The sequence below is a fragment of the Pelmatolapia mariae genome, linkage group LG4, assembly GCF_036321145.2.
Source record: "Pelmatolapia mariae isolate MD_Pm_ZW linkage group LG4, Pm_UMD_F_2, whole genome shotgun sequence".
Classification (NCBI taxonomy): domain Eukaryota; kingdom Metazoa; phylum Chordata; class Actinopteri; order Cichliformes; family Cichlidae; genus Pelmatolapia; species Pelmatolapia mariae.
Window position 1 is genome coordinate 8,992,603 of NC_086230.1, and position 16,045 is coordinate 9,008,647.

Genomic DNA, 16,045 nt, shown 5'->3' on the forward strand with positions numbered 1-16,045 from the left:
GTGTTATCTTATATCTCTCTGCTGCAGGCTGCGTAGCAACAACCCATCATGTGACCATGACTCCCTCCTCTCCACCACATTCCCTCTAGAGTTATAAAGCTACAACCTCAGTAACTTAGTAACAGAAATCTGAATCTTCATTTGTCTTAAGCCATTAAATGGTTCATAAAGAAAAATAAAATGTCATCATCCCATTTCCTCCTTTTCTCTGAATCATCCCTTCATTATTTACCTCCTAATGCTCTAAAGGTTAGCTCTCCCTAGCGCTTCATCAGCAATACATTCCTCTACCACTTAAATCCTGACTTTTCTGGACTGTCTTCTTCTTCACCAGCGCCTCAAATCTGCTTCTATTTAACATTTGTAGAATCTCATATGAATGGTGTGGTTTCATCAATATGAAGCAGCGGTGGGAGTGGATAGAGAGTGTTTGTTTGTTTGGTTTTGTCACAGTCTATTCTGTATGATCTGCTCACAATGTTCTTCACGTGCTCTGTTCATGCTACGAATATATGTAGACTGTGTATGTGTGTGTGCAAAATGGTTTAAAAAAACTGGGTCATATCTACCGTGTGTGGGTAATGAGCACCCCTGTGAGCCCTTTCAACCCTCCCTGCATCTAACTCTTGTTTTTCTTCTATTGAATTTGCAGTCAACTCGTTTCCCGAGGCGTTCCCTTTCCCTTATTTTACTTTAATGTCATGCTTGTTCCAGCTAACCCCTCCATCTCTCTCTCTCTCACTCTGCGCATCTCCTTTCTTGCTGCAGCATCCATTCCTTAACCACCCCCACCCCTCCACCCTCTCTTGAGCCACTGGCTAGTGCAGCCCATATTTGCTAAGTGTATTGGAGTGCACCTCACCCTTTCCTCCCCCCCTCTTTGATCCTGATTGACCATCCAGGAATGGAAAAAAAAGCCTCTGTTTTCTGCATAAGCAATGCCACAAGACAGAATCGCTGGATGTGTATTAAATAAGGGTCTGCATGCTTAAAGCATTTATTTCATGAACTGTACCAGAAGAAGCTCAAGGCCAAGTGTGTGTTTATACCCAGCCTCCATTGATTTCCTGCAGCACTGAGAATTCATTAACCATGAGCAGTCCTGCTGCCGAGTTTGTCTTTATATTAATCTAGTAGCAATCATCTTAATGAAAGCCTGAAACTATAATCATACACTGGGTTTGACTTAAAATACATGCATGCACTCGCTGAGATGGTCCCTTGCTGGGATCAGCTCAAGGTCACGGTGCGTGTCACAGCGAGAGCTTTAATGTGATTATCGAGATACAATCAGTCCAGGTTAGAAAGTGTGAAATGGCAAAATAGCGGTTATCAATTCAGTCTATTGGCATATGTGATCGATATCCGAGAAGCTACTTACACAGCTGATCGATCAGCATTCAGGTAATGAAAACAGATAGGTGAGATAAGATGGAGCTTGCTCAGAAATGTGAGCCTTTTACATTACTCTACAGAGACATATCGCAGAGTCACCATCAGACTTCACTTCACTGAATGAATATAAATATGTTTATTCAACATGAGCAAATAATGTATTCTGCAAAGTCACTGTAGCAGTGGAAGGATGCCTGATGTCAGCAGATCCACTTAGAAATGTGGAAAGTGTTACCAGGAATGGACAAACATGCAGTCACAGCTCCTTATCGTTAGTTCTGCGCAGGTTAGGCTTGGCTTTACATAAAAGTCCAACACTGAAAACTGTCACTTTGCACAACTTGACAGTAGATGGAAATTTATGAGTTCAAATCAAGGCAGCTTTTTAGATTTATATCAGTCTGCTATCTGCTAGCAAAATGAGCCTGCCCTTCATCCAAATGACCTTAAACCCGACACTCCAATCACTCAGGTTTCCCAGCAGTACACACACCAAGTTTATTGTGGATGAAATGAATGGTCGTTCATTTTCCATATAACATAAGTGAGATTGGATTTTCTATTAAATTAGCCCAGACCTCCTCCCACTGCATGCACTGCCTCCATAAAGTTGTGTACCAAAATAAATACGATTGTAATTTGTATTCATAAACACATTAGCAAAGATAAAGCTTCTATTTTATTTAATCATTCAGTATGGTTGGCTGATAATATTCCTAGGGTTTGGAGGGCTTTCACATAGTGTGTTTGTGGGGTTGGATTTGCAGATGTTAAAACTTCCTCTTGCATAGACTCACAGAAAGTGCTGGAACCTTCCTGTTACCTGTTGTATACCTATGGTTATCTATTACAGTAAGTAATAGGTTTGGACCAACCTATACAGCAAGGATAATAATAACTATAGTGCCACACTACAGTATCACTTTATTGTCAGTGACATTAATGCAACTGAAACGAATCATGGGTCTGATTTTTGTACAAATATAGTGGTTCAACTTTACATTTATTTTGGGGAGATTAGGGCTAAATTAAGGCCCTCTGGTTCTCCATCTTGAGTGTACTATTCATATAACTCAGCAAATCAGAAAAGATGGAAGTTGGATGGATGCATGGATGGAAATCGATCACTAAGTGTTGTGACCAGAAAAGATACTGTCACAGTCCTGTGTGACCTCATTCTGACATCACCAGTTGTCAGATATGACACCATTTATGTTTATAAATAAACCGCAATGAATGATTTCATCAATAATGAAAAGTCATTCTGAGTCTGTGAGCCTGCTAATGCTGCTTTATTAAGGTGCTGTTTTTGCTTTATATATTTATATCACACTTATATCTGCATATGTGTGTGTGTGTGTGTGTGTGTGTGTGTGTGTGTGTGTGTGTGTGTGTGTGTGTGAGGGGGAGAAGAGGCGACACCTCTCCTCCTCACATGTGACCCCATGTGACAGCGGGCTGAAAGGGAAGAGAGGGGAGACCAGCTCTCCTCTTTATCTGGCAGCAGCAGAGATGAGATGGTGCTGCTTGCGTTTTGTTTGTTCCCTCCCGTTTGTTCCCAGTTGTATTTATTTGCATTTATTCATGCTCCATGCTCATGCCACCTTGAAAAGCACATTGCTTTTTTTTTTGTTTGTTTGGTTTGTGTTTGTCAAAATTAAATTACTCTGCTCCGGTGTGATTGTGACAAAATAAGTGGATCTAGTGAAAGCAAACAACTTGCTCTGTTTACTGCCTAATGGCAGAGTTAGAGATAATGATATCATGTGCAACATGAGGAACCCACAGGCAGGTTGGAAATGAGTCAGTGTGGTAGTGACTGCTATTAAGAGCCCTGTAGTCAGCTGGGGTCATAAAAGTGGACATTTTTGCAGTATTTCTCTCTCCAGTTTAAAAAAAATATTTTTTTAGAAATATCATCTAAATCCTCTCTTCTTATCCTGCTTGTTGCCTCTCTCTCTCTCCTCCTACTTTGGCAATCCCTCCCTCGCTCTCTCTCCTCCTTTCTTATCTTGGCTGAGGGGAGGCAGACAGGGATGGATGGCTGAGGAAATTGAATTCTCTGTATCGCCGTCGCGCCCCTGCAGTGAGCTGCTTCACGTGTCCGCCTCTCTTCCATCCACACTTACAGCTGTGCATGCATATATTTATGCACAGACACAGTGCTTAGTCACAACTCTGTTGTGGTAATGTGGATGTGAGTACATTTACATCTTTTTTTTTCTCAACAGCTGTCGTACAAGCAACAGAAAAAGTCTGATCCTGACGACCACGTCCCCCACGCTGCCTCGGCCTCACTCCCCTCTGCCCCTCCCTGGACACCTCGGTATGTACAACAAAGGCCCTAACGCCTCCCCTGTGAGCTTGATTTTAATTGATTTTGATCAAAAATATAAGTGAAGATATTCTGACCTCTCAAAAAAGGGTTATTCTACTGGTTCATAATGTGTTTATAGTTTCTTAGTTTTATTCTTTTTCACTTCACTGCAGAGAGTTAGAAGATTGATCCCTCTCTCATGTCTGTATGGTTAAAATTAAGTTAGAGCTAGTAACAGGATAGCTTAGCTTAATATAAGGCCAGCGCCAAAAGCAAGTCAGTTGTTAAAGTCTTCTTTGTTAACATCTCGGGCTTTACAGAAGAAATAAGAACAATTAATTCCTGCTACTGTTTGTGGTTTAAAACGAAGAAATAATTATTGTTTTTGTGTCTGCGTTTTGCTCCCATTTAATTTATGCATCTTGCTAACTAAGCTTGCTAGCATTAGCTCATAATTTTATCACTCATCTGTGTCATCTAAATTTACTTTAAAAAAAAACAAACAACACAAAAAGCCAAAAATGCTAATGTTCAGACTTTAAAACTCGATTTTATAAACTAATGTTGATGTCACTGAGCTTATGTCTATTTTTTATATACAGTCAATAGGTGAAATGATTAGTCTTTGAAGTTGTCATGGTAATTTTACATGGGTGACATCAAGCCCATTTTACGGTGGCCCTGAGAGGCCAAACGGACTGCAACTTAAGAAAACACCAACAATAAGAAAACCGCTGCAAAAGCACACAAAACACAATGGAAATAGGAAAAACGACAACGGAAATAGGAAAAAACAGATTTCCAAAGGCACTAGGGAAGTGTTTCTGGGGAGACAATAACCCGACGGACCAGTGGCAGGAACCCAAAACAAGCTAGGTGTGTTTTATCATGATTCATATAATACTGATGACGGATTTTTAGGCTAATAGTTAGGCTAACACATCCTGTGTTTTCTTTTTTCCTATTTCTGTTGTGTTTTGTGTGCTTTTGCAGCGTTTTTCTTATTGCTGGTGTTTTCTTAAGTTGCAGTCCGTGTGGTCTCTCAGGGCCACCGTACCATTTTGATCTTCAGTGTCCCAGATCAATTAACTTCCCCTTGGTGTCAGTGTAAAGAAGTTACACATTTAATTCTCTAGACGAGTTGTTTCCATATGTTTTCAGTCTTCATGGCAAACTAAACACGTCATCATAGCAAGAAAACAACAAAAAGCAGTATATTTCCAACAATGATCTCAAAGTTTACTGAGCTGAATGTGAAAACACAGCTCCCATATGAGGTTGATTCTGTTTTTGTCTGAAATATTTTTGAAATTTGGATATATATGTAACTTTCATTTGTTCCCTGTCGAGTTTCACTAAAGATCAAAGATAGGCCCTTAGGTTTAAGAAAAAAAATCTTAGTTTACATTAAGTTTTAAATCGGTTTACTCCTAAAAGCGTTGCCTACTTATTATGAGTAGTTATGCTGTGATATTGAACTAAAGGAGCAGTGGGAGACAGCTCTGGGTCTACACCTCACAGCACGTCACTGGATTTCCTGTTGGGACTTGGCCACAGGATAAAAGGCACAGTGGCATGACATACTACCACTTTGACCTTCTCCTACACTCGTGCCGGTCTTTTGTGTCTCATTCTCAGTACATGTCTTGTTGTCCCACCAGGAAGCAGCCCACTGGACAGCCCACGAAACTTCTCTCCCAGCAACCCAGCCCACTTCTCATTCGCCTCCTCCAGAAGGTGACTGCTTCCCGGCACTGCAGACTACACACTGACTGTGATTGCACCTGTTTACTCTCGGCCATATTTGCACAAGAGGTGTGAGAGGGATAGAAAGTGAGATAGAGACAGATAAGAGTCGAGTCAGTGTGAGGCAAAGGTCAGAGAGGGGAGAGACGCCGAGCAGGTGTGAGCTCCAGTGGAACAAGAGGTGCAGATGTGTTGTTGAGAGAGATCTCACACATTCTGGAGAGCCTCTCGCTGCACTCGCAGGTTCTCGCAGCGTAACAGGGTGACTCATGTATGACAGGGCCAAGCCATTACATTAACAGCTCCTCTCTGTTTAGTCACGCTTGTTGCCTGTGTCACACATCTACATCTGTTCATGTTAATAGATTTTAGATTTAGGCCTTGACGTGGTTGCTTTTGTCGTTAGGCTAAGACTGTACTTCCAGTAAGCAGATATCTTAATGGTACAGCGTGTAACAATATTATAAATACTAGTTCACTTCAAATACAACAGTTTAGAGAAGAAGGCCCTTTTTTTCTCGGGAGGCGCAGGTCCAGAAAATAAGTTGTTTGGCCTTGAGCCATGAAACAACGGCTGCATCCATGTAGTCACATTCGGAAATGTTATGGCAGGTTAGAAGAGGATTAGAAGCAGATTCATGGCATCACATTTCATTTTAATGCTCAATCGTCTGCCTGCTTTTAGTCACGAATCACATCGTCCTACAGAAAAATACTTTAAGTGGATCATGTTCACTACAGTCTGTAATTTCATACTGCTTTTTTGTGGTAATTTGTTTTTGCCATAAGCTTCAAAAATAGTTGTTAATTTTGAAAATATGTCTTCAACTGTAGCTCTCTAATCTGCATTGTGTGAAAAGCGATAGATGTATTCTATGGTTGTAAGTATTATCTGGTAATATGTATTATAAAGGTATAAATATTTAATATTAAAATGCTAACTATGTATTGTAGTGCACCTGTGAGCTGTGAGTTGTCACAGAGTGGGAAGTGACAATAATAATAATACATTTTATTTATAGTCCCCTTTCCCTCAATGTCGCCTCATATTGGTGCAGTAATTTAAACTTGCATACACAAGAAACAAACAAAAACACAGATTAAAACTGATCAAGATAACAATGGGCTATAATGTTTAATTATGTTATAATGAAGGGTGTGAAGTCTGAATGTGAAGATGGGTTTTGAAATGTGATTTAAAAATAGAAGGAGAGTTTATGGTCCTGAGATCAGGTATTTCAAAGTCTTGGAGTAGAGCAGCTACAGGCTGTCAGGCCCCATGGTGGACAGTCCTGACATAGAAGAGATGGAGGTTATTATAGCTAACTAAAACTTCACTAAAAACTAAAACTAGTTATGGGGGGAAATGTAGTTAACTGAAATAAAAAATAAAAATGTGACTTTTGAAAAAATATAAACTAGCTAACTATTTTATGAACTTGGAGAACTATCCATCCTTCCGTCCATCCATTTGCTTCCGCTTATCCTTTTCAGGGTCGCGGGGGGAGCTGGAGCCTATCCCAGCAGTGATAGGGCAAGAGGCGGGGTACACCCTGGACAGGTCGCCAGTCTGTCGCAGGGCTAACACACAGAGGCAGACAACCATTTGCACTCAAATTCACTCCCACATTCACACCTATGGGCAATTTAGATTGACCAATTAACCTATTCCCACTAACTGCATGTCTTTGGACTGTGGGAGGAAGCCGGAGACTTGGAGAACTAACTAAACTAAACTAAAATAATAACTAAAATATTAAAAAGTATCCTTAGTTCTAGTATTTGTTAATTTGCTAAAAATATGTAAATACAGCTTGCCTGATGAGGCTTTGATGGATGTATTTATTCCGACTTTGGATGTCTGCACTAACGTTCCTAGATCTTGGACATTTTCAAAAAACAGAAAAAACCTAAACCGAAGCGAGCTAACCCACTCTGGACGCTAACTCAAACTTAACTGAATAAAGAACAAAAAGTGAAAATGAAATAAAAGTAGAAAATATGAAACTATAATAACTCTGGGATCGATGCAGACAGGGGGTGTAGCTGGGATTTAGGTGCAGCATTTACAGGATGCACTTTTTATGGCTGGATTTATGCTGCAGGCAGACACGAGTTAAGTGCTTGAGCTCGCTCTCAGGGTTTGCTTCGTTTCCACAACTTTAAACAGCAGGTGCTCATACCATAGACAATCAGCCACTTTTATCTCTTAATAAAGGGGAACTGTCACGCTCATTTCCAGTTGCATATTTTCCTTCTTACACCCTACTTGAGTAGCTTTTTATTATTCATAGGTCAAAACAATCCTTATTTACCTTACACTAAATACAACGCCTCACGTCATCCACTGTGTTTTCTTTTTGTGTGCTTTATACATCGTTATTATTGCACTGACCATTAACTAGCTAACTTCCTAAACACAAAACTTTAAAGGAGAATTTTGAAATCCATACAAGTATGAAAAGGCAGCAATGATGAGACTCTGCTGAAGCTTGAAAGGTGTGTTTAAGAGAAGCTAGAGTGACTACAGCTGTGTTTATGAATAATGATCAGGTAATAGTATGTATGTATTAAAAACAACGAGGCTCCATCCACACTCTCGTGTTCAAACAGCAGAGATGTATATGTAGGCGGCCAATTAGGCTGTTATTTACTTCCGTCTCTCTCTCTCTCTCATGTTGGAAGTCGAGGCTCCTATAAAGCCTCTGTCCTCATTTATCAGATCTGTCTGCCTGCCTCTCACTGTGAATCTGAGTTACAAAGTCACAATGCAACTCACTAGAACATGATTTTTTCAGCTGAATTAAAACTTGTCTTTGTAATTAATGAAATTAGGTTAGCTGGGCTTTCAGGTTCATTATCTTGATTTTTGTCAAATCAATAATAAACAACAGAGAAGCTTATGTGATATTGATTTTATAACACTACAGTGCAGTGGATATTAAATGAAGTGCAATTTGTGTTTGCCATTCTGCAGGGCCGATGGACGACGATGGTCTTTAGCGTCGTTGCCCTCTTCTGGATATGGTACCAACACTCCCAGCTCCACGGTAAAATATACATCACCACTTTTTCACTGTATTGATCATAAACGTGTATGTAGGGGAGCAGCTATGCTAGAGCGTATTTCTGCAGTTATGCGTATGTGAACAACTCAATTTAAACAATACTTTCAGTTGCCAGTCAATAAATACACTAGTTAAAACCAACATAGTCAAAGTTAAAGTGTAGACGAGGAGCAATATTTGCAGGACGTTGCCTCTCAGCACGAGTCACGATAATTTAGAACACAAAAGCTAAAAGCCCAGCTAGTGGTAAAATTGTTCTGTAACAGTTTTCTACAAGTTTGACATGTAAAACAGTCAAAAGTATTGGATATCCACAAGAAGTCATATAGCTTCACTATAAAACTAAGGTCACGAAACTCCAAGTAAAACATCGCTGAAGCAATTTGCACTCCTAGTCTACTGTATGAAAAACTCTGTAAATATGCCCCATTATATAGCGTTAAATAAAATTCATTTGATAACTTATTTCTAAGTATTTGGAACATGAAGAGTACCAACATTATCTTTCAAGGCTCCTTTTACATCACAATTTGGTTGTAACCCCATAAGCATTAGCTTAAATGTAAATTGTTGGCTGCTGGGTTACTGTGTGGCTAATAAACTTTTGATATAACTAATAAGTAGCTAATAATTAATGGGTTGATTAGCAATGATTAGTCTGTTTACACCAAATCTGTTTGTTTTCCCTCTATGAAATTAGCAGCACACAATTGCAGTTCTGGTGTGAAATGATACATTGACATCTTTTTCTGGCAATTCAGACTTCAAGTACCAGCAATGCTGTCCTGTCCTTGAAAAGCTTATGGAGACTGTAACAGGTCCTTATTTTAGGCAAAGCAAGACAGTGGTATATGTTCCTGCTTTGGATTTTACATTTTGATACATTTTATTCAAGTCAAATAGAAAGCAATACAGTCTTTGATATAATTAGTCTACTGAGGTTTCTCACGTCATGTGTATATTGAGTTGTTCACCGTACTGGACGTGATTCAGCAATCGGTTGCTTGTGAAAAATGTGTCCTTCTCAATTAGTTGGAAGTGTTTCCTATCTTCAATTTAAAAGTTGCGCTTTTAATTTGAAGGGTTTGAGTTGCAATTTTAATGGAAAGTAGCTGGCCAGCGTCACTTCCATTTAAACTATGTAAATATGCCAAACACCAAAGCAATCACAAGGATTCGGTTTTGCCAACCTTTGCCAAGTCTAGGGAACGCACGCTTCTCTCTCATGACCGGTGATTGCCAGATGAGATGGACCGGTCTCCAGGCCTATTTACTGCTACACTGTCACCGTGATTGTCACACGTCAAAAAGACAAGTTATCATCACACAGTTAGTGGCCATGTGTCTGAAAAAATCAAGTAATAAGTCTTGTTAGGATAGCGCAACACCATCTGGACAGACAACTAGCAGAACAGCAGTGCAGGGAATTATAGAACCAATACTAGTTATTATAGGGGATACATTTAGATGCATCTTTATGATGACATTTACTGATGATTATTATTATTATTATTATAGCAAAGCAAAAATTTTATTCCTTCTAAATTAATTGAGGGGTGGGCTTATTGATCAGACCTGTCCCCACAGCTATATGATGATTAACCACAATTATAATGATTATCGACCCTTTCAGCATACCAGAACTTTCCCCATTTAGCATGTTAGATGTATCTATAAAAGCCAATTTGTATTAGCTGAATATACATTTTCACTTTAAGATAACAATTAAAATGTATCCATCTCCAGCTCGTCACTTCTACTTCTTCCCCTGCCTGTCCTTCAGCATGACGTGCTGCATAACAGTGATATCAGGGGCCTGGTTGTTCTCTCCATCTGGCTGTGGATGGAGGCTTAGATGGATGGAGGGAAGAGAACAAGAGGGGAAAGTGACGATTGCCAGGCCGGTTGGGACGAGAGCGATGAGACACGTGGCGTAGTGAAGAGACGTCGACGCGAGATAGAGCACATGTGGTTCCACGCTAATTTAATCAGAGACCAAAATAAGCCGGATACTATGAATAGAAACACAACAATAGTACATTAAACAAAAGGCTGCGAATGTTATGAATCACACTCAGCTGGCGCCTCAGTCTCTGCTCTATTTAAAGTAATTCTCTCACATCATACCACAAATTCATAAATACTGAATGGAGTCATTTTCTTGCCGACAGCGTTACCAGATTATAGCTTTGTGGAAAGATCACGCTGATCATGATGCTCTATTTCATCTTGTTTGCAAGAATTTAAAATTTTGGGCCCCTAACCATTTTCTAAGAATTCCCCGTATACTTGGAAAAACCAGTGAACAAGGAGAGAAGAAGACCCAGTCTGTGCTCATCAGACTGTAGCCCAAAAGACACACACTTGAACAGAAATATAAGTAACAGCTGGATCAGTTCAGCAGATGCTCTCTGGGAAAATAATATGCAACTCTACCAAGATAGAGGAAAAAATCTTGACATCCACACATGAAATAAACAAAGGGAGGCATCTGCATCCTTACTTCACTCTTTTCACTTAGAAATGTAAGAGGAGGCGGTCTAGGTCTCATTGTCCCTGTTTGAGGCAAAGGAAATAGGAGACAAAATTTTACTGACAGATGGATCTAAGGGTCTGGCCCTGAGGCGTCATTATCTTTCAGTTCCTGGTTTGTCGTCACACTGTCTGGATCCATGAGGAATAACAGCTGTAGACTGTCAAACACTTTAATAATTTAGCTTTCAGATCGTTATCTTCTGCAGTTGCTGGACGTCATTTGGTGGAGTTTTGTCGTTAATTTTCTGGCACTTTCTCTGTTTGATCCTTCCAACGCCTACTTCCCTTTCTCATCTGCCATCCCACCCCCCTCCTCCATCATCTTAATTCTCTCCCCATCCCTGTCTGCTTCCTCTTCCTCCTCCACCCTCTTGGCTCCCTTCCTCTTCTCCCTCTTCCAGTCCTCCAGCTCTTCTCAGGAGCGACTGCACCAGCTGCCCTTCCAGCCCACCATGGATGAGCTCCACTTCTTATCCAAGCACTTTGGCAGCACAGAGAGCATCATGGATGACGACGGGGGCCGCTGCTCTCCCCACATGCGCCCTCGCTCCCGCAGCCTCAGGTTAGACACAGCAGCGGCGCTCATGAGATTAAACAGCAGCGTCTGCTGCCCAGCGCACTGTCCTCTTTTCAGAGGCACTACTTAAAAGCAGATTTGCCGGGTCACCAGTGGTTGATCTTACTGCTTTTATGTAACATCTTTGTTTTTATCGTTAAAGAGGCCTTTAACCAATAAAAAAATATTTTAGCTTATATAGAATCACAAGTCAGAATATTTTTAATTGGACATAAAATCAGTGCAGAAAACATCAGTTTTAGGCTCATGACCTGTTACAATTGTTATGTAAAAAGTGATCTTTTGTTGGATAGTTTAAAAAATTAAGCTTTTTGGATGAAGTATACAAATGATAATCCTACTGGAGTAGATTAATAATGCATAGGTTATATAATCACAATATACTCAAAGTAAATAAAGTAAATAAAAGTACTTTTGTGTCAAATTACACTTTTCAGAATTTGATACATGACAGTAACGGATGATAATTATGATTTATTAACGTGTAGATCTCATTATTGTTGCAGCTGGGGATTTAAACACTTTTAAATGGATTTATAATAATCTAATAATCCTGATAATCCAAAGCTTTAAGATAAATAGTATGGAGTTCAGAGTACAATACTTGCATCCAAAATACATAAAAAGAAAGCAGCATGACATGGAAGTACAAGTACATTAAACCTCAGTAAAGTCATCAAGTAAATACGTATATAAACCAATACTGTCTTTTAGTATTGATTAGGTATTAGAGTATTGAAATGCCAACAGTTTATGGGCAAAACACCTCTATAAAAAAACAAAATGTCAGTAATGTCTTAGTTAACTTTTCATGTATAGTCAACACAAATAATTTTGAAAACTATGACTGAATTTTGGCTTTTGGTGTGAATAATTACTTTAGTTCCGGTCACTCCCATTTATTGAAAACTATCTACTTTCTACTTTTTTTATTTTACAGTGCATCTTGAAGCCTATTTTAAATGTATTTCAGATATGTCGATTATAGCATTGATCTCATTATATAACAGTTTTCAGCCCTTGCTTTGGAAAAGCTGAATTTTTTCCCCTGTGTCCCTCTGCAGCCCAGGACGCTCCTCCTCCTGCTACGATAACGAGATAGTCATGATGAACCACGTGTACAAAGAGCGTTTTCCAAAGGTTAGACAAACACATACACACTAACACAACATACACACAGAGACTTGCAAAGAACCTTCACGATAACATCATATTCTGTTTAAATGCACACAATGGTAAACTTTTGGAGCCTTTTCGGTGCTCAGTTACTAATTAAAAACAGTCAAAGCTCTGCAGTTACTGAAATAAAATGGGTGAGACTATAGTTTGTGATTAAACATTATCAGAGATCTGTGTATGCAAATGTTTTATATCCTGCATCCAAAAAACTGGGAAAGAACCATAACCATGTGGGCTGCTAAACCATAGCAAACAAGATTATGAGAACGTGCCAAGCTCCATTCACCCCGTCAGTGTGAATATTACGTTTATTCAGTGCATGTAAAAATACCGCTCCAGTTATGAACAGTGAAATAAAGCCGGTCGGTGAGGTCGGTATCAAAAGGAAAGGAGCTGAAAGCTTTGATAGTGATAAAAATCAAACCATAGGAAACTGAGCATTATAGTTTGGAGTTCATCTGTGGTAAAAGCTCTTTGGGCTTGTTCTCACACAAGTGAAATGAAAAAAAGAAAAAAGACATTGTGCTGAAGTCTGACTAAATCAGCAGAGCCACGCTGTCTGAATCGCAAATGAAACAGCTTCCTGAACTTTCTCTCGCATAAATCCGGCCGAGCTAAGAAAATAAATCTTTTCCTAAACCTAATCTCCTCTGCTGTCTTCTTACGCCACCTTGTCCCCCACCAGGCCACGGCTCAGATGGAGGAAAGGCTGGCCGAGTTCATCCAGGCTTACTCGCCTGAGAGTGTTCTTCCACTGGCTGATGGAGTCCTCAGCTTCATCCACCATCAGATAGCAGAGCTGGCCAGAGACTGCCTGGCCAAAGCCCGCGAAGGCCTCATCACCTCTGTGTACTTCTTTGAGCTACAGGAGAATCTGGAAAAGCTGCTTCATGATGTGAGTTTTTGGCAATCGCTATCTTGTTTTTTTGAAATTGGACGTCCCTGGATCTGACCGAGAAACCGAGGAACGCTGTGTACTCATAAGTAGCAACTTGTCGGTCACATTGTAGCCACACACTAAACCATTTCCTGCTAAATGGGACCATAATTTACAAAATGAACACCATGCTGTATTTAATAAGACTTGAAGTTGGAGATTAAGACCACAAACTCATCAAGAAAGTATTTACTAAGGCCCATTTTCTTTACTCAATGGGACTTCTTTTCTCAACCAGACAACTTAACTCCTCCTCTTCACTGGAAAAAGTTTAAGGCACAGTTTACCCCAGCTCCACTGAATTTTAGCATCTTTTATCTATTATATAAAGCATGTGTTGTATTCTTAGTACAGTGGCTATGTCATAAATAAGAACAGATTCAAGGTGACAGCCAGTAGCTTTTTCGGGATTGTGTCGGTGACGGTACATTTAAAATGACTTTATAGAGGAAAAAAATACCAGTGCTGTTCTCTATGAGCGGTCAGTAATGGCGAACATCATAGAGAATACAAGGGGGAGATTAGCAAGATCACTGATTAGCATCACACCCCAGTAAGGTTTACGAACGTAAAGTGTAAAACGTGTCAACTATGTGGTCGGATCCATCATTCCTGTGACAATCATCAAACCCCTGGGTGAGCTTTTGTAAAGTGCAATACCAAAGAGTGACCAATGGGAACATTTTGGAGAAAGGCTGAGCGGTGGTGCTGTATCCACTTCTTCAAATATATCCATGAATTGTGTGGCTCACAACTGAGCTCCTTTAAGTTTCTTATTTTGCTTTCATCAACCTGATTCTTAGCCACAACAGGCAGCTGTTTCCAGCTAAAATGGTTGCCAAACCCAGTGTGATGTACCAAATACCAATGCCACACCAAATAACAGACTGAGTTCTGACCATAGTGGAGCAATAGACTCCTCATAAAAGAGGCACTGTGATGTCACCCAAGTGTTTGGAGAGTCTGTATTTTAAATCCTCAAGCAGAGCAGTTTCACTGTTGCCATATGGAAAGTGTGCAGGTCAGATCAAGAGAGTGCGCTCTGATATGGGACATAAGACATAAGGTACATCTGCACTAAAGCAAAGCCTGCTTTATTGTGCTTCTAGACATTAAAGTGCCTAAAATAAACTACATGTTGTGCTTAATATGACTTGAAACTAGGGACCAAAACCACGAACTCTACAGGATGATGTTTACTGCGGTCATTAAATCAAATGAGCTCTAAGTTCCTTTCCTTATATATTTCTATGCTAGTGGACTTCCTTTCTGGAGCCAGATTAGTTGCCCCCTGCTGTTCATTAGAAAGAAAACAGCCATTTCTATGAAATAAAATAAAAATATAAAAATTCGACTTTTTTCATTTATACTTGTATTAAACAGTTTCTTTTTGCATAGAATGCCTTTTTCTCAACAAAATTATTCAAATAGTGAGCAGGAGAGAAAGGCGAAGCAGATGAACTGCATAAAGATTAATTTGTAGATACGCTTTGTGAGTAAACATCAATAAAACAGATCATGAGCAGATCAGGTACAGGTGATGGGGATATGCGAAGCTTTGCAAGATTTGTGATTAAGTGATTCACCTCAGGTCTTTTTAATTAGATTCAAACACACAAAGCCTTTGGCGAGAGCCAAATTGGAGGCTAATTGTGCATGTGATTTGCCAGAGAAGATAACAGGTATCTGCAAATTTCACAGAGCCCATCTTTACAGCTTGATTAGATTGCTGTGATTACCCTGGGTTGCCTGGATTAGGTTTGATTGGATCAGCTTTTTGATTACGTACCTTCGTGCCTCCGTCTCTCTTTTGACTGACAGATTTTCTCTGTCTTGTGTGCGTGTTTTATTGTTGTCAGATGTCACTTTTTGTAAACGTTAAAAACGCTGATGCCTATCTGTCTTTCTGCCTCTCTGTGTGTCTGTACGTCAGGCGTTTGAGCGCTCGGAGAGCTCTGAGGTAATCTTTGTCACGGAGTTGGTGAAAAAGCTTCTTATCATCATCGCCAGACCTGCAAGGCTTTTGGAGTGTCTGGTAGGATCACACTCACACTTATCAGTATTTACCCACCCATCGACTGCTGCGACGATCACAATCCTCCTCCAGCCCCATGATTCATCACAGAACTTCTCATAGCTCCTGTGACTCGAGGCAAATTGCTTTATTTTTAAAAAGCAATCATCAGCGCAAAAACGTATTTGTAGCCCCTTATGAGCATTTTAACGGTCAGATTTTTTACACAGCAGGAATGTAAAATGAAAACAAGCAAACCAGTCTAAGACTTGGTCCA

At 39.9% G+C, this 16,045-nt stretch overlaps 1 protein-coding gene across 3 annotated transcripts in view; it reads left to right on the plus strand.

Annotated features, from left to right (window-relative positions):
• The window catches only part of LOC134625931 (microtubule-associated serine/threonine-protein kinase 1-like), a 53,013-nt gene that overhangs the window by 17,538 nt on the left and 19,430 nt on the right, over positions 1 to 16,045 (plus strand). For all 3 annotated transcript variants that reach the window (XM_063471323.1, XM_063471324.1, XM_063471326.1), the window contains 7 exons: positions 3,627 to 3,721; positions 5,374 to 5,449; positions 8,436 to 8,508; positions 11,463 to 11,623; positions 12,703 to 12,778; positions 13,503 to 13,712; positions 15,688 to 15,789. In XM_063471323.1, the coding sequence (XP_063327393.1) occupies positions 3,627 to 3,721; positions 5,374 to 5,449; positions 8,436 to 8,508; positions 11,463 to 11,623; positions 12,703 to 12,778; positions 13,503 to 13,712; positions 15,688 to 15,789 (793 nt within the window). The remainder of the gene's footprint in view (positions 1 to 3,626; positions 3,722 to 5,373; positions 5,450 to 8,435; positions 8,509 to 11,462; positions 11,624 to 12,702; positions 12,779 to 13,502; positions 13,713 to 15,687; positions 15,790 to 16,045) is intronic.